The following is a 24,426-nucleotide window of genomic DNA, read 5'->3' as shown; positions in this document are numbered from 1 at the left end:
TCCCTCCCTGTGATACTCCCTGTAATGAAACTTTGGCTCCCTCCTAGGAATCTGCTTAATTCTACAAATCTTAACAGGCCTGTTCCTAGCTATACATTACACATCAGACACAACCACCTCTTCCAATGGGCTAACTATAAAAGACGAATACTGAAAGGCTCCTAAGCCTTCTTTATCACAAGCCTCTCCTATCCTAGAGCTCTACTGTGGCTTTTCGCACTGGGTTCCTGTATACTGCTTACTCTAGGAACTGACTCTTAGAGGCTGAGCTACACTTAGATGCCAAAGGCTAACTGTGTCCAAGCCCGATTTAACAACTTAAGCTGACTAAAACAAAACAAAACCAAAAAAGGAACCTAGAAAGGAAAACATGGTATACTAGAATGAACATTAAATTTTAGTCCACTCAAAAACCCGAGTTACAGAAAAGATGCTGAACATCATTTGTTATTAGGGAAATGAAAATTAAAAGCACAACAAGATACCACTATACCCACTAGAACGGCTATTATCAAAGATTCAACAATGGTTAAGCTAGTAAGTTTTATATTATGTGTTTTTTACAATACTTTTTTTAATTGAGTTCGTAATAGTTTATATCAATGTGAGATTTCAGTTGTCCATTATTTCTTGACTGTCATCACATAAGTGCTCCCCTTCACCCCCTATGTCCCTCCCACCCCCTTCCCCTGGTAACCACTGAACTGTTTTCTTTGTCCCAGTACTTGTTTATATTCCACCAATACAAAAAACTTTTAACTAAAAAAGAACAGACTAACAATATCAAGTATTGGAGAGGATGTAGAGCGACCATAACCTTCATACACTGCTGGTAGGAATACAAAATGGTACAATTACTTTGGAAAAGTTCGGCTATTTTTTTTAAAGTTAAGCATACACTTAGTATTTGCCCCAGCAATCCCACTTCTAGGTATACACTGAAAAGAAACAAAACCATATGTCCACACAAAGATTTGTACACAAATGTTTACAGCAGCATTGTTCATTACAACCCAACTCTGGAAACAAACCAATGTCTGCCAACTGGTGAATGGATAAACAAATTACAGTATACCTGTACAACTGAATACTACTTAGCAGTAAAATGGAAGGACCTTCTGATAAATACAACCACATGGATGGAATCTCCAAATCATCACTCTGAGCTAAAATAAGCCCGACACAAGAGACTATAAACAGTATGATTACATTTATATGAAATTCTAGAAAAGTCAAAACTGCTATCATTAGACAAAAAGCAGTTCAGTGATTGCCCTTGGTGAGGAGGGGTTAAGGAATGACTGCAAAAGGGCACAAGGGAACTTTTTGGGTGATGAAAGTTTCTAAAACTTCACTGGGGTGGTGGGTACACGACTGAATACACATAAAATTCAGACAACTGTGCACTTAAAATGGCTCAATTTTATTGTATGTAAATTATAGCTCAGTGAAGTGGTTTAAAAAAAGATCCGGGTTAATCAGATCTGCAAGTTACTAGCTGTGTGACATTAACCAGCTTTCATTTTCTCATACGCACATTTGAACACGCTTTATTTTTAAAGCAATCACTTCTATAGTGTACCGCAGTTAATGGGCTCACACATAATCTTTACTTCCACTGGAAAAAAGATCATCTAGTTACAGTGCTACTTGCTCTATCTCACAAGGTTGTTGTGAAATACCACATGAGATAACTAATGAGAAAGTGCTTTGGCAACTCTAAAGAAGTATTACACAACTGTATAGTAAACTTTACATTTTTAAAAAACAAACGTGAAAACGTTTTTTTCACGAGTGACTTGAGACCCTTGGAAACTGGAGTACCCCAGAGTCAATCTTTGCCCAGAAATAGAAAGCCTACTTGAAAGCCACCTTTTTAATATCCCTCCTGAACTTGCTTTCTACTGACTCTTAATTAACTGAATGGTTCAATGTGGTTTTATCTAGACTGCACTTTCATTTTTCAAAAGAAAAACACTAAGGAACTGTTCAAAGAAAATCATTAGATAAGCATGGCAAGACATTTATTTTCCAGTGGAAAAGACGAAAACCTAGAAAACTGTCTTTTATTAAGCACTTTTCCAAGATGTTCAAAACTGAGATTTTTCTTCCTCTAAAAGTCAGTTAAATTTCTTTCCATTTAATACTTCAATTCCACATGTATTACTGAATGTTTACTAATGTGATCTGCATTAGTGAGAGAGCGTGAATAATTTTAAGAACACCAAAACCTTTTAAACCAAGGTGGTACACTCATTTCACACTTCTGTTGCAAAATTTAAGAGATTCTCATTTTTTCCTACTACTAATGTACTACTGGGCTCTTTGCTATCCTACCAGGTTTGAGTGATATTTGACATCTAGCCTAGTTATATTTACAAGTTTCCACACCGCAACAAGTAGTAAGGCTGTTTGGAAGACATAATCTCTTCTTCAAATGCAGTTTGGCGACTAAATTTTACCTTGAATTCAGATTTACATTGCCTTACCATTTTAAAGTTTTTCTACCAGCAACAGGTACTGCAACCAAAAATTAAATAGCCTGTAATACTACAAAATATTTTGCTGTCGTTTTCAATAGTTAAAGATTCCTTTTCAGCAACGGTTCTACGGGGATGATTCTATTGTCAATTCTATGGCCATGCTTCATTTGGTTCGGTCCTGCTTCACTGTCGGTAGTAAGCATAACCTCTTAGGTTTCACATTTCTCCTTCGATAACACTAAGGCCGTTCGGTCCGGTAACTGCACACCTCCAATTTTAGTTTCCAAGAAACCTTAAAGAACGGCACCTTGCCTACTCGCTCCTCCAGCCTTCTCTACACTCAGAAGGTTGGCCAAAACGTGCAGCTCTCTCCTCACCTCCAGCCAAGCTGGAATGGAGCACCCAGAGGGCGACTGGTCGCAGGGAGGAGGGGAGAACTTCTCCACCCGGAGGACGGCGGCAGAGATCCAATCCAGCCCGCGCCCAACTACACTCGCCGTCAGGAAGGCGTGTGGACCCTACGCTCAGGCCGCGGGGCTCGGTCCCGAGGGGCAGAACTGCGCGTGGCTGCCGAGCAGGACGTAAACAAACCGACCCCGAAGAGGGGGAAGGGGCGCCGGCGGGAGTAGGGGGTGGGGAGAGGACCTCGCTCCAACCCTCCAGTGCAGGTCCGCAGCTGCCCGTCCCCTCCCGCCCGCGGGCCAGGGGTCCAGGTCCCCGCGCGGCACCGCCGCACGGGTGTGAACACCGAAGGCCCCAGCTCTTCCGAAGCTCGGAGCCCACAAGGCCACCGACTCGGCGCCCCCCGCCCCGAAGCGCCCTACCTGAACGCGCAATCCGGGTCCCGCGCGTCCCGACCGGATGTGCCCAGCCCGCTCCTCTTGCTGAAGAGCTTCTGGAACAGCGTAGGGGCCATGCTGGCCACGGCCAGGCCGGGGTCGCTCCTCAGGGCGCTTGCTAGGCCCCCGCTCCTACAGCCGCCCCGCCACCCCCATGGGCGCCTCAGTCATATGACAGAAATTAGTCACTTCAAACGGCCACGGCGCGCGGGGCGGGGCGCGAGGCAAGGGCGGCGTCCATTGGCTGGCGGTGAGCCGCATCACGTGGCGGTGCGAGGAGCAGGGGCAAGGCGGGGGCGTGGGGCGGAGCTGGCGCCCATAGGCTGGCGAGAGGATTCCCTCACGTGGCAGCTCACGGGGCGGGGCGTGCGCGGAAAGGAGGGGCGGGGAGCGAGAACGGGGCCGGCGAAGTGAAGGAGAAACGCGCCCAGGTCCGGTCCTTCTCCGCGACGCTGTCAGCTGCTATCTGAGGCTAGGGCGGGGTGGCGCGGGCACGACGCCAGGGACTTGAGAGTGCAGAAGCCTTCGGCTCCCCGCACCCACAACAGAGCGATGTTTAGAGCACCACTGGCAGCCGACCCTCCCCCGCCGTCCCTTCCTTAGCCTCTATGGCTTCGCACCTCTATCCGGCGCTTGGCTAGTCTGGCGGCCCCCTGAGCAGAGAAGGCGCCGGAGCGTACCCGTGAGGCCGCGGCATAGGCTGGACTTCGAGCCCGGGGCCAGAGGCCCGCCCGCGCGGGGCCGTGAGAGGTTTGGGCTCAGAGCTTGACAGCGCGGGGCTGGCTCTCGGGGTCTGGTGGAGGACCCTGCCGAGACGCTCGCCACAACCATGGCTCCTAGCAGAGACGGCCTCGGCCGGGACTGCGAGCAGCTGCCCTCAGAGTTTGCGATTAGCTCCTCAAACCCTGACACCAGGAATTAGCTCCTTGGAAGAGCTGGCGATGGATGCTCAGGATTTAGGCTCAGTCTTAATGTCTAGGTATGGAGGGAGAGAGGACTGTGGAATTGTAAACAAATGGGCTTCAGAGGAGGAAAACCGCTTTCCAAAGAAGAAAAATAGGTGCTGGCCCGGTGGCACAGCGAATTAAGTGCGCACGTTCCGCTTTGACGGCCTGGGGTCCCCGGTTGGCATCCCTAGTGGGGACATGGCACCGCTCATCAAGCCACGCCATGGCAGGTGTCCCACATAGAAAGTAGAGGAAGATGGGCACGGATGTTAGCTCCGGGCCAGTCTTCCTCAGCAGAAAGGAGGATTGGCAGATGTTAGCTCAGGGCTGATCTTCCCCCCCCCCCAAAAACGAAGAAAAACATTCTTCATAAATGACCTTATAGTCTTATTAAACCCAAGGAGCCAACATTTTTCAGTGTTCGGATCAAATTGGTCTTACAAATTTTCAGCACCCTTATTCATTCACCCACTCCCCCTCCGGGATGAGAAATTTTGTACCATGGGATGCAACTCTCCGACAAATATGGATGTCGGGAAATGACTGCTATGTGGTTGGAAGGTTAGATAAAAATACTTTTTTTGAGAATTTTATTTAACTAGGCATACAAATCAAATTATTTTTATATAGAAAAAAGAAAAGAAAGTAATAGGCAGAATATATATTTGAGAATTTCAGTGGCCATGTTGAGTTTCAATGTTTACAAGATTTTTTAAAGCACTATTTATAGACAATAAATTATTCATTTCACTAATGTTTAAGTGCCCTTGGTCTAGGCACTGAGGATCCAAAGTAAACAAAAAAGAAAGCTAACTTTATGAGGAGACAGTAAATAAGTAAACAAGGTAATTTCAGACTAGTATTCTGTATGAGAACTATGAAACTATGAAAGCTATGAAATAGAGTGGGAAGGTCTCTCTGAGGAGGTGACATTTGAGGTGCTCAGGTTAAGATTCATTCAAAGTTCCTCTGTATATTGCCCAAGCTCCAGAAGTTACTGGGCAATATAGGCTCAAAATAGCAGGACTATATCACCTATACACTTAAGATAATCCTCTGGACTCTGGCACCAAACACTGAAAGATTTTAATGAGTCAAAATGAGCTATGCATATTTTTCTCACACAAAATGTGAACACGGAATGAAATTTTTGTAAACCAAAAAGTGAAATCAATGCAACTTTTTAAAAATGAGAAAATGTGCATCCTATAAATCAATTAATGAATCAATCATTTGGGGAAGTTTTGTTTTGTATTTATAATAGCAAGTTACACCAAATGAGTGCAAGTGGAAACAGGCTCAACCCTGTCTGTATAGGACCAAAGACACTGAGGACTCATGGCTGGTCCATGGCTGGCACAGAGAAGAGTAGTTTCAGGGCCCCCAGAAGGTAGTTGCTAAATACAATAACCTTGTGTGCTTTCATCTTGGGAAAAAGTTACTTCATGGATAATTATAGATATTAATAGTAAGGGAAAGAACAGTCCTGCTTGCATAAGAGATACTTTGTTTTAGTATTCTCTTATCATGTAATAACTTCATTTCTGTAGTCTCATTTAGTCTTATACTTGAAAGGTACAGAAAAAAGTAAATTTACTTCCATTATTCATCACATTTCCTTTATGTTGCAGCATAATAAATTACATAATCAGAGAGCACTGAAATGGTAGAAGTTTGTCATAAAAGAGGACATTTAACTATACTTAATTATGGAAATTAAATTGAAAATATTTCCAAGTTCAGTAAAGGTGTATATTATCTTTTTTTTTTTCCCCCATTTACTTAACACTACCTCTTCCTATAAAGAGGCTGAGGTGTCTTAAAGTAGCCTCTTTAAGTTTAGGGAGTCAGCAAAGAGGAAATGTGAAAGAGAAAATAACTGTTAGCTATTCATTAATGTTATATGAATGTGGAACTGTTGGGTTAGAAAGATTAGACATCTTAGCCTGTACTTTCACTCAGGAGTAGAAGATTCAGTGTCCCCAAAACCCCAACGGCCTATGGGTCTCTGTCCACCTGCTTCCAATAACGTAGAACACAGGGGCACTCATTCTGGTTACCATATATAGGAAATGGTGGCAATAAAACTGGAATCTTGCTCCTTAAACCACGATGCTACTAAGCATGGCTTCAATTATGCTAAATTCTCCTGAAACAAATTAAATTCTCATTGATAACATCTCAGAACAAGACATTCAGAATCAAGATGATCAAGTAAAACGGTGTGAATAACACAGATGGACTCAGGGTACCTCAGTTTTTAAAAACTCTTAAAGCAACTAATAATTTACTGCTATATAGTAAGAGAATGTCAGTGGTTTTAGGCACCAGAAAACATAAACAACATTCATTTATTCAACAAATATTTCCTGAGTCCCTCCAAAGTCTGAGACTGTGTTCTAGGGCACTGAGGATATGGTGCTAAACAAGAGAGTCCCTACTCTTGGGAACTTAGTTGTTAGTGGGAAGAGGCAAAATAAACAAGTTTGCAAGTTGTGCTGGCAGCTAGGAAAAGAAAGAGTTGATAGCAAGCAACAGAAGGGGACCAAATTTAGACAGGGTGGTGAGGTAAGGCCTCTCCAAAAATGTGGGATGTGAACTGAGGTCTAAAGAATGAAGAGGAACCAGCCATGGGAAGAAAGTAGTGAAGAACACTCTGGCAGAGAGAAGAAAAAGTACAAAGGCTCCCAGGTGGCAATGGGTTTGACCTATTTGAAGAAGAAAAAGAAGGCCAGGGGCCGGCCCCATGGCTGAGTGGTTAAGTTTGCATGCTCTGCTGGGGTGGCCCAGGCTTTCACTGGTTCGGATCCTGGGCACGGACATGGCCCTGCTCATGAGGCCATGCTGAGGTGGCATCCCACATGCCACAACTAGAAGGCCCCACAACTAAAAATACACAACTATGTACTGGGGAGCTTTGGGGAGAAAAAGGAAAAATAAAAATCTTTAAAAAAAAAAAAAAGAAGCTGCAACATTAAAAAAAAAAATGGAAGAAGAAAAAGAAGGCCAGAGTAGCTGAGTACACTCTCGGAGGGGGAAGATGTTTGCAATGTGGGTAGAAAGAAATAAGGGGTGAGATTATGTAGGACCTTGTAAGTCATTGGAAGGAGATTAGATTAAATTTGATGGGAGCTATTGCAAGAGTTTAAAACAGGAAAGGGACATGATCCAATTTATGACTTTAGCAGATTACTCTGGCTGCTCTGTGGAGAAGGGATTATAAATGAATGAGAATGGAAGCAAAGAACCATATAGGAGGTGACCATGTATTTTAGGCGAGAGCTGATGGTGGCTGACTGGGGTTATTTTGGAGATATAGCTAACAGGACTTCTAATAGGAGTGAAGGCAAAAAAAAACAGGTTGACTCCTAGGTTTTTGCCTTGAGCACCTAAACGGGTGTAATTTCCTGACAGAAAGGCCAGGGAAAGCATAGGTCTGAAGAGGAAAATCAAGCATATTAAATTTGGGTATATTAAGTTTGAATTGCCTAACAGACATCCATGTGAAGATTCTGAGTAGAATATATGGGGAGAAGGCAGGATTGGAGAGAGAAATTTGGGAGGCATCAGCTCATACTTAGAATTTAAAATAATGGAATGTATGAGTTTACCTAGGGAGAATGTATATATATACAGAAGAGCGTTCAGGACTAAGACTCAAAAGAGGACAACACTTAGAAGTGTTGAAGAGAAGGATCCAGCAAAGAAGAATGAGAAAGAATAGTAATAAGAAAATGCCCCAAAAAGGAGGAAGGGTTCAACTGTGTTGAATGTTGTTGAAAATTTAAGTGTTCATTAGATTTGTCAACATGGCTATCTTGACAAGAGCAATTTCAATGGAGTCATGCGAGCAAAAGCCTGAATGAAGTGGGTTCAAAAAAAAAAGAGTAGAGAGGAAGTAGTAAAGCAAGTATAAGACAACTCTTCTGTTTTGCTGAGATAGGGAGCAAAGAGATCAGGATTGAGAGGAATTTTGTTTTCTTTTCTTCTTTTGAGATGGAAGATATTAGAGAATTTTGTGTGGATTTAATGGAAATAATCTAATAGAGATGGTGAAATCAAGCACCTACTATATTCCAAGTGCTAAGAATACAATAACAAACAAGACAGGTACAGCCCTCACCCTTAAAAAACCAATAAGTAAACAAACAAACAAGTTATTACAAGTTATGGTAAGTGCTTTTAAGGAATCAAACTATTACCTTCAAAATAAAATAAACTAGCTTGAAATCATCACCTTGAATTCTATTAGAAGTAGACAAAAAGCAGGTCTTTAAATAATGGCACACCTCTATGACAAACAGTCTTTCAACAAATATTTTTCAAGCACTTAATATGTTTAATATGTGTCTGGCAGCTGTGCTAGAACATGGAAATATAATGATGAATAAGATGTAGTTCCTTCACTTAAGGAGCTTACAGTCTAAGGAGAAAAACAGAATTTGACAGGCAATTATAGTACACTGTGATAAATGCTATGATGTGAATAAGTACAGGAAGCTGTGCGAATATAAACAAAGACAACTAGCCTTTTGGGGAAATTAAGGAGAGTTTTCTGAAGGAAGGAATAAATAAGGATTAAAAATAAAAACAGAAGCAGGTAAAGAAAAGAAGATGTGGGCAGGAAAAGTATGTTTCAGGCAGATGGAGCAGTACATGCAGGGCTTGGAGGCAAGAGAAAATATAAAAATCAGTGACCTATAAGATAATTTAGTGGTAAAATTGAACTGGATTAAGGAAACTATGTAAAATATACTTAAAAGATTAGACTTTATCTAGAAGGCATTGGAGAACTATTGAGGGATTTTAAGCAGAATACAACATGATCAGATAAGCATTTTAGAAATCTTCTAGATGCACTGTGGAAAATTAACTATAGGGTACAAGCATAAAGGTTGAAAAACTAGTGAGGAGGCTGTTACACTAAACCACGCAAGAAAGTACAAGCATGAACTCAGACAACATCCATAGGGATGGAGCAGAGTGGAAAATATTGAGGGCTATTTAGGATTCAAAATCAACAGGATTTCATGATTGACTGCCTGTGAGAAAGTATGAGAAAGGGAGGAATCATGGAGGATGGCCAAATTTCTGGCTCAGGTAACTTGGATGGATGAAGATAGCTAACATTGAAAAGGATAACAAGAGGGCTGGCCCAGTGGGGCAGTGGTTGAGTTCGCACGTTCTGCTTCTCGGCGGCCCTGGGTTCGCCAGTTCGGATCCCGGGTGCAGACATGGCACCGCTTGGCTACACCATGCTGTGATAGGCGTCTCACATATAAAGCAGAGGAAGTTGGGCACAGATGTTAGCTCAGGGCCAGGCTTCCTCAGCAAAAAGAGGAGGACTGGCAGTAGTTAGCTCAAGGCTAATCTTCCTCAAAAAGAAAAAGAAAAAGAAAAAGAAAACAGGAGAAAGAACTGCTTCAGGGGGAAGATAAATTCAGCTTAGGGTACACTGAGTATGAGATACCATGTAAAACCCTGTAGTGGTAGTGATGACAAGTAAGCATTTGGCTACACAGATCTAGAACTCCAGCGAGGTCTTGGTTGAGTCCGTGAGTCCAGGATGTTCTATTTTGCACATGATAGAAAACCCACACTAAACTATGGTAAGCAAAAGAAGAAATTGATTAGCTTTCATAATTGGACCTAAAGAAGATGGACAGTTCAGGCACAACTGCATCCAGGGACTGCAACAATGATATCAAGAATCCAGTTTCTCCATCACAGCTCTAATTTCTCTGTGTGAACTCCATTCCCAGAGGGCCTCCATTTGTGGACATAAGATGGCTACCAGCAGCTTTCCTTTCAGGTAAAATCCCTTCAGGTAAAAATCCAAGAAAAAAGGAAAAAGTCTGTATCCCAGCATTCCCAGAAAAAGCTCTGAGATTTTAATCTGATAGGATCATTTTGGGCCTTTTTAGAAACCATTCCTGAGCCAATCACTGTGTCAGAGTTGAGAGGGCTGTGTTTATTGACTTAAGCCATTAAAGGCCACCCCTGGAACTGAAGGGTGGGATCAATCCCACCTAAACCATATGGCTTGGAAATTCAAAATCCAGTTAGGATGGAGGTAGAAGGGAATAGAAATACCACGATGAAGAACATGTAGTTCTTTCACTCAAGGAGTTTATAGTCTAGGAAGAAAAAACAGAATTTGACAGGCAATTGTGGTACATTGTGATAAATGCTATGATGATGTGGGCAAGTACAGGATGCTGTGGGAATACAAGGAAAAACAATGAACCTTTTGGGGGACAGATGCAGGGACAGTCACCATACATGTCCATTACCAATATCCATAGCAGTTAGAGACAAAGATTTGGGGTCAACTTCACAGAGATGGTAACTGAAGCCAGTGGTAGATAAGATCACCCAGGGAGACTGTGTAACATGAGAGGAGGCCCTAGACTAGAGCCCTGGGAAACACCAAAATTTAAAGACTGGACAGAGGAAAATGAGCCTTCAGAAGAAATGGAAGAGAAAGAGCTAGAGATGAGATGAAAGCCTGGAGAGTAATGTTTTAAAGAGGTCATTTCTTACTGGAGGCTTTCAAAAAAAGCATACTAATCTGCAACATCATTGGCTAGGAGAGATTGGGTAAAATGAGAACTGAAAAATACTCCTTAGGTTAGCATCAAGGAGGTTGCTGGTAGCCTTGAGAGGCCCAGTGTCAGTGGAGAACCAGAGCTGAAGCCAGACGCTATGTTTGTGGGGCGGGTGGTGCAGAAGGGCTGAGGAGCGAGGATCAGTGAGAAAGCAGAAAGCATTCTTTTTAGGAAAAACGGACCTAAACAGGCGTGGAAAAAGATTGGGTAGGTAGAAGAACATATGGAATCAAGAAAGGATTTAAGACATAAGATGATTCAACATTTTAAAATTCAGGTTAGAAAGCAACAGTAGAACAGGAGAAGTTGAAGACAATTTTTATCTGGAAAATCTGGGCATTACACCCTTCATATAAACACCTATGCTATATATACAATATGAGATAAAGAGGCTTTTCATAACTGAACCATGATGAATTATACCTTGGAGAGGTGAAAAAAACACCAGTTAAAAATTTTAAATGGAAATGACATCATGCCTGGACTTTCATGCATTTTTAACTGGATTTTCTGGTTACTTATTACCTGAGATTATTGTTTTTCATGAAGTACAATTTGAAAATATAATTTTAAATGCTTAAAAATGAAATTCAATTACTTATATGCTGAAGTAAAGGGTTCCAGTCCCATTGTTAACCTTTTTTATTTTATTTTATTTTCATTTTTCTTTTGTTCTGTTTTGTGTGTGTGTGTGTGTGTATGTGAAGAAGATTTGCCCTGAGCTAACATCTGCTGCCAATCTTCCTCTTTTTGCTTGAGGAAGATTGTCGCTGAGCTAACATCTGTGCCAATCTTCTTCTATTTTGTATGTGGAATGCCACCACAGAATGGTTTGATGAGCTGTGTGTACGTCCACACCTGGGGTTCCAAACCTGTGAACCCTGGACCAAGAAAGCAGAGCACGTGAACTTAACCACTACACCATTGGGCTGGTCCCTGAACTCCTTTTTTGATGCTCTTCCAGGGACGTTCACTGAAAGACCTCTGAGGCCTACCCACAGATATAAAGTTAAGAGTATAGGGGCTAGCCCCATGGCCTAGTGGTTAAGTTCGGCTAACTCCAGTTCAGCAGCTCAGGTTGGTGGGTTTGGATCCCAGGCACCAACCTACACCACTCCTCAGCAATGCTGTGGCAGCGACCTACATATAAATTGGAGGAAGACTGGCACAGATGTTAGCTCAGGGCTAATCTTCCTCAGGAAAAAAAAAAAAAGTAGCACCTTCTAGGATTTGCCAGCAGGAATCTTTGGATTTCTTGTGTCTGCCAGACAGCAAGCAGGCTTATTCTATTTTCTTTCCTCTTAATCATACTTGATGTCCTCCACCCCTAAGCATTGAATGCCAATTGCATCTTCTTCCTCCCTCCCACCTTTCCCTGTGTTCTAGCTGATAAAACAAAAATATTGGACTCCAATAGTCCTGCCTTCAAATCTTGGCTCTATCACTTTCTAAATTACATCGGCCTGGCCAAGTATTTACTTCACTGCGCTAGTTATATTTTCCTTCTGAGCAGTGTGAAACTATCAAATGTTTATTTCTTCCAGCCCCACTAGACCCAGTCTAAGAATGAGATGTCATTCCTTCTCCCAGGAACCTACCACCTGAATGGAAACTAATAATTCATTCTCATTCTCTCCCCTCCCCCTTGGATTATAAACTCTTTGAAGGCAGGGAATAGGCCTTCTATTTCATTTCTTTTCCCCCCACTGCTTATCACATTTCTGCTTTTAAAACCACCACAAGAGTTGCTGACTTAGTTGAGTACTGATTTAGAATTCAGGTCTAAATTTGGTTCTAGCCTCCATCATTAATGAGCTCTTCTACATTTCCTAACAATTTTCCCATATTTCACCTCCATATGAAAATGTGAAACAAATCAAAAATAGCTTTGTTAGTGGCTTAAGGCCTTGTCAAGTTATTTACAAGACTATCTTCACAAGACTCCTATTTAAAAATCAATACTATATGAATTACATAACCTCAAATTATTCTATCGATTTTAGAACTTTCTTATTTAAGCAGCTTTGAAATTTTTACTCTTACTTACTTTTATGTATAATAACATTAGTATAACCATCAGAGCTAAAATCTCACCAACAGTTATACAAGTGTACTATGTTCACTGACAACAGGATTGCTGCTTTTTAGGAAGGGCGTTGTCAAGATGCCACAACAAATTATTTTACCAAAAAAAAGACCAACCTGCGGATAGTATTAGCTAAACAAAGTTGTTGGGGATGAGGTAATATATTCAATACTTAGTGTATGATTGCTTGTACATATTATACATTCCCTGCTTCAGCAAACCTTGAGTATAGAGTTTCTTTCAGTCAGACCTGGAATTAGGTCTCTCACTCATGTGGTTTCAATTAAGTTCTGTTAAAAATAGCTCGTAATATAAGCATTTTCATTTTTAGCGCTTCAACAACTTTACTACTTTTAATCCATAGAAAGGATAAACTTTGGGAAAAAACAATCAAAGGAAGTTACATAGTACTCTGGTGATGGCTCTTTATAGATAGCTGGAATCATCTATTTAGTGTACAGTCTTCTAATATAAGCTATCTGTTCTTATTTTACAACACAAATACATATGTATTGAAGAAGCATAAAGAAAAATATTTCCTTCTTAACTATTAAAGGTAAATTACAAGAATCTCAGTAGAATTTCAACACCAGGATATATCACAAATAATTAGAGGTTTCTGATCTTCGAATTTCATGCAATTTCAGGCAGACATTTTGCTTCACAGACTTTGACTTCATATTCATGTCTTCAAAGTAGTTTAAATTCAGCCACAGCTGCTACATCCTGCCATTTGTTTTTATTATAATATCTGGAGAAAAAAATATAACAATAGATTACTTTATATACATCACAAGCAGGTGTCCCATAGTTACAAATAACCAGTCCCTGAAGGAACGAACTCTTTTTTTTTTTTTTTGAGGACGATTAGCCCTGAGCTAACTACTGCCAGTCCTCCTCTTTTTGCTGAGGAAGACTGCTCCTGAGCTAACATCCGTGCCCATCTTCCTCTACTTTATATATGGGACACCTACCACAGCATGGCGTGCCAAGTGGTGCCATGTCCGCACCCAGGATCCAAACCAGGGAACCCTGGGCCGCCGAGAAGCGGAACGTGTGAAGTTAACCACTGTGCCACTGGGCCGGCCCCTGAAGGAGAGAACTCTTGATGCCCAGGCCACTCTAGTTTCACCCAGTCAAGCCTTAGGAAACAATTCCAGAGGCCATTGGAAAAAAAAAAGGAATAGCTGGCTCACTCCTTCCTGAACATGCTGAGAACACTTCTCTTTGGAGACACAAAGAGACCTGCTCAATAACATTCCAGTGGAAAGTGTAGCAAAGACAGCTGTCTGGGGCCATCATAAGGCCTCTAACCCCTGCCTTGTAACCTGGAGGAATTGATCCAGTTGTGCTTCTCATCCCTGCCTCCTCAGCCACCACCCAGGAAGAAGCCTCTCACATTTTCCTACCCACCATTCCTTTGCATTCTCCTACTCTTTGTTGTAGCTGAACCCACGTTCTTCCCAGTACAGAATTCTGGGGCTTCCCCCCATATCTTGTACCAGGAGATCCAGAGTAGAGGCAGCTTTACCTACTCCCATTGCCACTTTCTTTCTTCCCCTGGCCTAATCAGCCTATATCAATGGTTCTCAAACTTCGTTGCACCTTAGAATTACCTGAGCTTTTAAAAATCCTTGATATCCAGGCCATACTCCATACCAATTAGATCAGAATCTCTGGGCAAGGGACTCAAATATCCAGGAAAGTCTGATGTGCAGCTAAGTTTGAACACGAGACCTATATTTTTGCTATTCAAAGTGTGGCCCATGGACCAGTAACTTCATCATCACCTAGCAGTTTATTAGAAATGTAGAATCGTGGGCTCCATTCCAGACCTACTGAATCAAAATCTCCATTTTAACAGGATCCTTAAACAATTCACGACTGTATTAAAGTTTGGGAAGCACTGGCTATTCTACCCTCTACTCCTCCTTATTGTTGTCTTTACTGACCTCAGACACTGTCTGCTCATTTATTAAAGACTTTGGAAACTGGGCCACAGTCATCCTCTGCATACCAACTTTTTTTTTTTTGAGGAAGATTAGCCCTGAGCTAACCACCACCGATCCTCCTCCTTTTTGCTGAGGAAGACAGGCCCTGAGCTAACATCCATGCCCATCTTCCTCCACCTTATATGTGAACCGGCGAACCCTGGGCCGCCAAGAAGCAGAATGTGCGAACTTAACCGCTGTGCCACCAGGCCGGCCCCTGCATACCAACTTTTGAGTAACTTCCCATTGGGTAAACAACCCATTCAACTACCTAGTCTCACCTACCCCTGCTTAGCCTTCATACTTCCAGGGCTATGTCCTATATTTTCCCCTGACATCACCTAGAACGCATCATTTCTGATACTTCACAATACAAGAGACTCAGGAGTCATCCTCTAACTATCCTTCTCTTTCACTACCCTGTACTAGTACCTAATCAGTCACTAAGCCCTGACAATTATACCAATAAACATTTTTAGTTTACACTGGTTCTAAAATCCCAGATTTCCTGAATAAAATCACTGAAGAAGCAATGACCTGGGAATTTGCATCATTTTTTAAAAATTCCCTAGGTGGTCTGAGTACCACAATTTGAGATACGAAGCTCAGATCCTTATTTTCTCAACTTTGTTCATCAGGACTTTTGCAAAACTCCCAGCTGATCTTTTCGCTTCCAGGTTCATTTCTTTGCAAATTACTCCACACTTCTAGCCAGAATGATCTAATTAAAAAGCAATTTGCCCAGGATACAGTCAAAAGTCAGTATGGCATAGGAGGCTCTCCACGATCTGACCCCTGATTACTACTCAAGACTAAGTTCTCAGAGAGTCCAATCTCTACTCCAGCCGAACATAACTACTTTCAGTTCCTTAACTACCCGAGGATGCTTTAAAGCCTCTGTGCATTTATTTATGCCGGTGCCTCTGCCTAGAAGGCCTATGCTCAGCATACCCCTGAGGGCTTCAGGTCATCCTTCAGAGCATTTCCTATCTTCCCTATGTACCCCAACAGGGTCTCACATATAACTCTATGAAAGCACCTGTGCCTCCTCTGGACTTGTATTACGTATCTGACTTCCTCTCTGAGCTACGAACTTCATAAAGACAACTATGTCTTTATCTTAATATTACCAGCAACTAACTGCATGTAGCACATGACATAGACTCAATAAATATTTGCTGAATGAATGAACCAAACAACTGCAGAACTTCATCTTTTTATTCTATAGCTACATGACACCAAATCAACAGGCTTAAAAGGTCTCCATGATGTCAAGTTTGATTTCTTTTTCCCCAACAAACTAACTGGCATACTTCATTTCTGTATTTGTATTAGATCAATGTGTCTGTGTCAAGGACTACACTTAACTGATATATTTTTTACATGAGATAGCATAACCAAATCTATCATCAAATACAGTAACGTAGCACATATTTTAGGTTTGTTGTAAATTAATAAAAACAAAGGAATAGTTTTCAAAGAGAGAAAAGGAAATGTAGTGAGCTAGACTTCAGGAATTAACCTAACCTATAGAAGCAAATAATAATTATTGTAAAATGAATAATGAATATTCTACTACCAGCTTGAGATATGAATTTATAACACATCATTTATCATCTCTTCTGGAAATCAAAATAAAATATAAATCTTAAAATCTTACTATAAGGATAGCTACAGGTTCTGTCTGATTTTCCAAAAGGTATTGTTAGCTTGGAAGTGTTCCCTGACACTTCAAAGCAAAGTTAAAAGTATCCCCTCCTGGGTTCTTATAATGCCTTGTTCTACTTCTAGCTTATCACCTTATAGAGAACACTGTGACTATTTCATCACTAGTCTGTAAACCCCAGAGAGCTATGGTTGTACTCATATCCTAGCTAATATTGCAGTGCCGAATGCATGCTTGTTGGACAAATTAAAGTACCAATATACTAAACATCCATTGCTATAACTGTAAGAAGTACAAAGCGATGATTGCCCAAGCCTTTTCTTGGCGCAAAAAAAAAAAAAGTCTCTGTTTAAGTAGAATACAGAAGCCCAATGTGCAAAGCAAAGAGAAGTAAAACTGCTTTGTCTGGCTGGATGAACTGGGAAACTCAGAGCCCTATCTACTGTACCCACCATCTCCTATTTGACAACCAACCAGTCAAATTACTGAAAACTGAGAAAGCTAAGCAGTAGTTCTAATTCAGCCAGTAATCAGCTGTGTGAACGTGGGCAAGTCACTTATTGATTTGGCCAGGTCATTTTTCTTACATGTAAAATGAGCAAAATAGATTAGATCATTATATGCTTTCAAATTTTAGACCTTATTGGATATCCCTTTGAGCGGTCATCAAATTGCAGATTCCTGTGCCATATCTCTAGAGATTATAATTTACCAGGTCTACAGTGATTCTGGTGCAGGTAGTCAGAGGACCACACATTGAGAAACCTTGGGCTAGATGTTTACTAAGGCTCTTCTGTCTGGCTGTCACCATTCTTGGACCTCTTCTTGCCCACACCACCTCCTCTCTCACATCTTTTTTGGACTCCTATAGTGGTGTACTTTCACCAAATTTTTTCTTTAATCAGCATAGTGCCAGTTATTAATGAACAAGCAGCATACTGAACAGGGGTCCTAGACTATCAAAAGTGAACCTCACTCTGTAGTCCTGATTAGATTACTGCCAAACTAGCTAAAATGTTAAATGCCAGCACTAAAAATAGGCTGCTGCATGTTTAAAATAACATGACCACCAGTTAGCTTGTGGCTTTGCTATTTTTACTAAAGGAAAGGAGAGACAAGTGGCCAGAGGTTGAAAGGTAATTACTTAAATGAACAGGCTGCTAAATAAGGTGAGAGCCTAGAAAGAAGCCAGGAGGTGGCACAATTGATTCAACATGCATCAGGGGGTCTTTCTGTAAATTAAACTAAAAATTTTGGTCTGAACACTCAAAAGAACTTCCCAGACACATTTCTGTTTTGATTTATTGCACATTTAAACCCAGAATTGTGACATTAGCTGATGTCATAAAGAAAGATGAAAGGCCATAAAGATCAAATTAAAGAAAGTTTCCCTATTTTTACATTTTAACTTTTTACTAAAGTATAGCATACACACAGAGAAGTACACATAGGTGTACTGTACGGCTTGATGGGTTTTCACAAATTTAACGCACTCATGTAACCAGCATTCAGATAATGAAACAGAACACTACCAGCACCGTAGAATTCCCTCTTATAATCCTTTCGAGTTCATACCCCCACCCCAACAAGGACATTCACTATGGTTATTTCCATCATAGTTTAGTTTTGCCTACTTTGTACTAAATATAAGTAATATTAAATGCACTCTATTGTGTCTGACTCCTTATGTGAGATTCATCAATATTGTTACATGTGACTGTACATTGTTGATTCTCACTGCTATATAGCACTCCAAAGAATGAATATATCACAGCTTTTTTTATCCATTCCACTGCTGATGGCCATTTGGATAGTTTCCAGTCTGGGGCTTTTATCAACAGAGCTGCTACGAACATTCTAGTATACATCTTTTGATGAACATATGTACATATTACAGTTGGATATATTCCTGGAAGTGGAATTTCTGGGTCTCTTTGCACCTCAGCAAAATTTCTAAGGGTCCAGTGATACGAGAGATATGTCTCCTAAGGTAAAGGATAAGTTGTTGCATCTGGCCCCTCCTATAACAAAAAAAGAGGCACAATGCATAGTGGGCCTTTTTAGATTTTGGAGTCAACATAGTCCTCATTTGAGTGTACTAATCCAGCCCATTTACTAAGTGACCTAAAAAGATGCTGGTTTTGAGGGTCTCAGAACAAAGAAAAGGCTCTGCAACAAATCCTGGCTACTGTGCAAGATAATCTGCCACTTGTACCATATTGATCCAGCAGATCCAATGGTGTTTGAAGTATCAGCGGCAGGTACAGATGCTATTTGGAGCCTGTAGGTGAATCACAGCACAGGCCCTTAGGATTCTGGAGCAAAGCCCTGCCATCCTCTGTGGAAAACTACTCTCTCTCTCTCTCTGTGTTGTTTTTTTTTTTTTGAGAAACAGCTTTTGGCCTGCTCCTGGGCCTTAACAGAGACTGAATGCTTAACCATGAGCCACCAAGTTTCAAAGAGAGACAAGCTGCTCATCATGAATTGTGAGTTGTCTGATGCTTTAAAGTTGGCTGTGAAGAGCAGCACTCTGTTATCATATGAAAATGGTGTCTACAAGATTGGACTCAAGCAGGCTCTGAAGGCACAAATTATACAAGGAAGTGGCCCAAATGTCCATGGCTCCTACTCCTGCTACATTACCTTCTCTCTTCCAGCCTACACTCATGGCATCATGGGGAGTTCTCTACGATCAGTTGACTGCAAAAAAGAAAACTCAGCCTTGGTTTACAGATGGTTCTGCATGATATGCAGGCACCACCTGAAACTGGACAGCTACAGCACTACAGCTGCTTTCTGGGATATCCCTGAAGGAAACTGGTGAAGTGATATCCTCCCGGTGGGCAGAACTTTGAGCACTGCCCCTCGTTATTCACTATGTTGGGGAAGAAAAAATCGTCAGATATACAATTATATACTGATTCATGGGCTGTGGCCAATAGTTTGGCTGGATGGTCAGGGACTTGGAAGGGACATGACTGGAAAATTTATGACAAGGAAATCTAGGGAAAAGGCATGTGGATAAGACTCTCTGAATGGGCAAAAAATGTGAAGATATCTATGCCTCATGTGAATGCTCACCAAAGGGTGAGCTCAGCAGAGGAGGATTTTAATTATCAAGTGGATAAGATGACCTGTTTTGTGGGTACAAGTTAGCCTCTTTCCCAAGCCACTTCTGTCATTGCCCAATAAGATGATAAACAAACTGGCTACTGTGGCAGGGATGGAGGTTATGCATGGGCTCAGCAACATGGACTTCCACTTACCAAAGTCAACCTGGCTACAGCCACTGCTCAGTACCTAATCTGTCAGCAGCAGAGGCCAGTACCTAGTCCCCATTATGGCACCATTCCCTGGATTGATCAGCCAGCTACCTGGCGGCAGGTTGATTACATTGGACCATTTCCATCAGGGAAGGGGAAGCATTTTATTCTTACTAGAATAGACACTTAAACTGGATATAGATTTGCCTTCCTGCACACAATGCTTCTGCCAAAACCACCATCCAGGGACTTACAGAATATGTTATCCACCATCATGGTATCCCATATAACATTGCTTCCGATCAAGGAACTCACTTCACAGCAAAAGAAGTATGGCAATAGGCCCAAGCTCATGGAATTCACTGGTCTTACCATGTTCCCTACCATCCTGAGGCAGCTGGTTTGATAGAATGGTGGAATGGCCTTTTTGAAGACTCATTTACAGCACCAGCTAGGTAGCAATACCTTTTAGGCTTGGGGCAAGGTTCTCCACAAGGTTGTATATGCTTTGAATCAGCATCCAACATGGTGCTGTTTCTTCCATAGCCAGGATTTACAAGTCCAGGATCGAGGGGTGGAAATGGAAGTGGGATCATTCAATATTACCCCTGGTGACCCACGAGCAAAATGTTTGCTTCCTGTTCCCATGACTTTACGCTCTATTGGCCTAGAGGTCTTAGTTCCAAAGGGAGGAATGCTTCCACCAGGAGACACAACAGTGATTCCATTGAACTGAAAGTTGAGACTGCCACCTGGCCACTATGGGCTCCTCATGCCTCTGAGTGAACAGGCAAAGAAGGGAGTTTTACTGTGTTGGCTGTGCGGATTGATCCTGATTTCAAAGGGGAAATTGGACTACTACTCCACAGTGGAGGTAAGGAAAAGTATATCTGGAGTACAAGAGATCCCTTAGGGCATCTCTTACTATTGCCATGCCCTGTGATTGAAGTCAACGGAAAACTACAACAACCCCACACAAACAGGACTACTAATGGCTCAGACCCTTCAGAAACGAGGGTCTGTGTCACCCAACCAGTTAAAGAACCACGACCAGCTGAAGTGCTTGCTGAGGGCAGAGGGAATACAGAATGGGTAGTGGAGGAAGACAGTTATAAATACCAGTTACAACCACATGACTAGTTAAGCAAATATCTTTGTTTTCTTCCCTGTCTTATCCCCATACTATCTAACATAAGATGCATTAATAATAGTTAAATTTATATCACAGTACTCGAATTATGGGATATCAAGGAGAAGAGTAAACTTCACCCAAGGATTCTGCATCCTCTTCTAAGGAAGGAGTTAGCATATTTTTGGTTGTTTGTAGGAGAGTTGTATTAGATTACACAGAAGTATGACTTTGTTATTGTCTTTATTTGGGGATTAAATACAGTTTAAGGAAATGTGTGTTTAGAAGCCTTGAAAGATTGAATTCCTCTCCACCACTTGGTAGCAGTATGATCTTGGACAAATTGCATACTACTTTAGGCCTCAGATTCTTCATATATAAAATGAGGATAATAGTACACATTCTATCTATCATAAAGTCATAGTGAAAAACAAATGAGATATAATAAGGTGCTTAGCTCAATGCTTTTCATAGAGGAAGTGCTCAACCAACGTTAAGTGAATGTAAAAATATCTCCATATCTTTAAAAAGAATGCTACTAAAAATGAAACTCAACAACGCTAAATTTCAAAAGTTATAAGAGGAAGTATCCTAGATAAATACATTTTAAATCAACAGCATCAGATAATTTTTCAAAAGATGAAGTATTTGACTTTCAAAAAGTTATTTTACTCAGGTTCTGAAACCAATTAGTGTCTGGAGTGGAGTAACCATTTCATAAATGCTTTGTATTGTTAATATCTATGAAATGTGAATATTGAGACTATTTATCTTTGAAATAAAACAACATACAAAAATAGTACTACCAAACTTTTTACAACTTTATCATTTTCACTGTGTGCAAGAACCCCCAGAAGACAATTTATAACTGCCCTTCCTGTGTATATAAGGAATTTACAATGAAAAAATGTTTTATATCTTCCAAAAAGTAGGCTCCGTATTCATACTATAGTACCTTGAGGAATATCTTTAGGAGGAGAATATGTCTTCTTCTTTACAATAACACTTTTACTTTTCACTTGTCTAGTTCCTGGTGATGCTCTAATAATATAACAGACTTCTGATGTTTTTGAAGGAACCTGAGAAAGAAAAAAAAGAAGCAGATATTTCAGAATTTTTCCTTCCAGGTACTATTTTTGTATGTTGTTTTATTTCAAAGATAAATAGTCTCAATATTCACATTTCATAGATATTAACAATACAAAGCATTTATGAAATGGTTACTCCACTCCAGACACTAATTGGTTTTCAAACATTTGCTTATTTAATACTCACAAGAACCAGGCAAGGTGGATTATATTATCCCCATTTGTAAAATGAAGAAACTTAGGTTCATAGAGGTTGGACAACTTATTTAAGGACAGAGAGATAGTAATGACAGAGTTGAGATTCAAGCACCACAAAGTGGGAGAGAAAGTTTACATGATTTACTGAACTAAAACACAAATTTAAATTTAATTCTGTGTCAAACACTAAATTTCTTTGATTTCCCAATTCAGTTAATTTTGACAATTTCCTATCAAGCAGTCTCTTGAATAAAGAAATACCACATCTTTCAGAAGTGACATATCTTACTTCTTAGAACTCAGAAGTAGAGATATGTATTTATCAAGGGCTATCCCATTTTAAAGAAAGCCTGCATGGAAACCTCTTCTACTGTAAAATTCATATCATCCTCTGTGGTGTACGTCTGCTATTTTCCTGCCCAGCATTCATTTTCCATCCTTCTGGTACTAAATAGTACTACAGTTTTCTTGGAAGAATCTACTCATTCTACCAGCCTGCACACCACTCCTTCCTTATAGATCAGGAGGAGCTGAGAACATTTCTGAGCAGTGAGATGGCCACATGACCCAGCCTAGCCAATCAATGTATTCCATGCCCCTGGAAATAGTGACTGGCTCAGACAAGGACACTGTAAATGGGCCAGCAGGAAGAAGGAAATGCTGAACCTGATATTTTGGTACTAATCCAGAATCCTTAAAGGGGTCCAAAGTGGTCCCAGATTGATACCCAACCCTAGCTATAGCTTTTGTAGTAGAAACAGATCAAATCCTCTTAGGAAGATGGGATCCCCAATTTGGGCCCATAAGATTCTTATCAAATAAGAGCAAGGAAATAAATGATAAGGGTCAAGGTCAGTGTCAGAGTTGTTCTTCAAGATTCAGCTCAGAATATTTCCAAACAGAAATGATGGCCAAAGCACATTTCACCTTCTCCTATAGTTTCATTATAACAACAATAAAGGAAGTACCAAACTCACGAGAAATCAAGCTAACACGTGTAAGACCGTACAGAAATATCAAACAATGGATTTAAGCCGCCAGAACATCAGATATTAGAACTGTCAAATCAGAGAGAATAACAATGTATGAAATGATTAAAAAATTAACCACTGAAATCTCACAGATGAGCAAGTAATAAGAAACTATCAGGCACAAAAAGCAGATTTGAAAAAAAAACGAGAACTTCTTGAAATGAAAAATAAAATTCTTGGGGCCGGCCCCGTGGCCAAGTGGTTAAGATTGAGCACTCCGCTTCGGCGGCCCAGGCTTTCGCCCGTTTGGATCCAGGGCACGGACATGGTATCACTCATCAGGCCATGCTGAGGCGGCATCCCACGTGCCACAACTAGAAGGACCCACAACTAAAATATACAACTATGTACCAGGGGGATTTGGGGAAAAAAAAAAAAGACGATTGGCAACAGTTGTTAGCTCAGGTGCCAATCTTAAAAAAAGAAAAATTGCTGAAATAAAAAATTCAGTGGGAGGCTTAAGCAGTAAAAATGACAGCTGAAGAGAGAATTAATGAAGAAATTACCCAGAATACAACAAATAAATGTAAAATATTCAAGAGAGGTTGAAAGATATGGAGGATAGAAAGAGGCTTAACATGCTAATTACCATTCGAGAGAGAATAAAATAGGTAACAGCTAAGAAATTTCACAAATTGATGAGAGATATGAGTCCACAGATTCAGGAAGCCCAATATCTCAAGCAAAATTAGAATTAAAAAAGAACAGCAAACAAAAATGTTAATCAATTTATATACACATTCCAGTGAAATTATACCATATCCAAGATAAGGAGAACTTAAAAGAAGCCAGAAAGAAAAGATATATCAGTCCCCAAGACTACCATTAGGCTCAACAATTTGCTAAAAGGACTCAGAGGATTCAGAAAAGCTGTTATACTCCCAGTTATGGTTTATTACAGCACAAGGATACAGAATAAAATCAGCAAAGCGAAAAGGCACATAGAGTTGAATCCAGAAGGACAAGCTTCCAGTTGTCCTCTCCTACTTGAGTCACACGGACAGCATTTAATTCTTCCATATGCTAAATGTTGGCAACCAGGGAAGCTCAGTGAGCCTTGACATCAGAGTTTTTATTTGAAGTCAGTCACATAAGCA

General features: G+C 40.8%; 2 protein-coding genes across 3 annotated transcripts in view; both read right to left on the bottom strand.

Moving 5' to 3' along the window:
• FNIP1 (folliculin interacting protein 1) overlaps nucleotides 1–3,509 on the bottom strand; it is a 129,663-nt gene extending 126,154 nt beyond the window's left edge. Inside the window, exon 1 of one of the 2 annotated variants that reach the window (XM_044780411.2) lies at nucleotides 3,308–3,509. In XM_044780411.2, coding sequence (XP_044636346.1) covers nucleotides 3,308–3,399 — 92 coding nt within the window. In that variant the 5' untranslated portion in view covers nucleotides 3,400–3,509. The remainder of the gene's footprint in view (nucleotides 1–3,307) is intronic. The other variant, XM_044780412.2, reaches the window with a different exon arrangement.
• Nucleotides 3,510–11,528: 8,019 nt separating this feature from the next.
• MEIKIN (meiotic kinetochore factor) overlaps nucleotides 11,529–24,426 on the bottom strand; it is a 93,854-nt gene continuing 80,956 nt past the window's right edge. Inside the window, exons 12-13 of the mRNA XM_070518181.1 lie at nucleotides 21,968–22,091; nucleotides 11,529–13,714 (exon numbers count right to left, since the gene is read on the bottom strand). Of these exons, the coding sequence (XP_070374282.1) occupies nucleotides 13,683–13,714; nucleotides 21,968–22,091 (156 nt within the window). The 3' untranslated portion in view covers nucleotides 11,529–13,682. The remainder of the gene's footprint in view (nucleotides 13,715–21,967; nucleotides 22,092–24,426) is intronic.

This window comes from Equus asinus, chromosome 9 (genome assembly GCF_041296235.1).
Source record: "Equus asinus isolate D_3611 breed Donkey chromosome 9, EquAss-T2T_v2, whole genome shotgun sequence".
NCBI classification, from domain to species: domain Eukaryota; kingdom Metazoa; phylum Chordata; class Mammalia; order Perissodactyla; family Equidae; genus Equus; species Equus asinus.
This window is presented reverse-complemented; position numbering and strand designations above follow the sequence as displayed.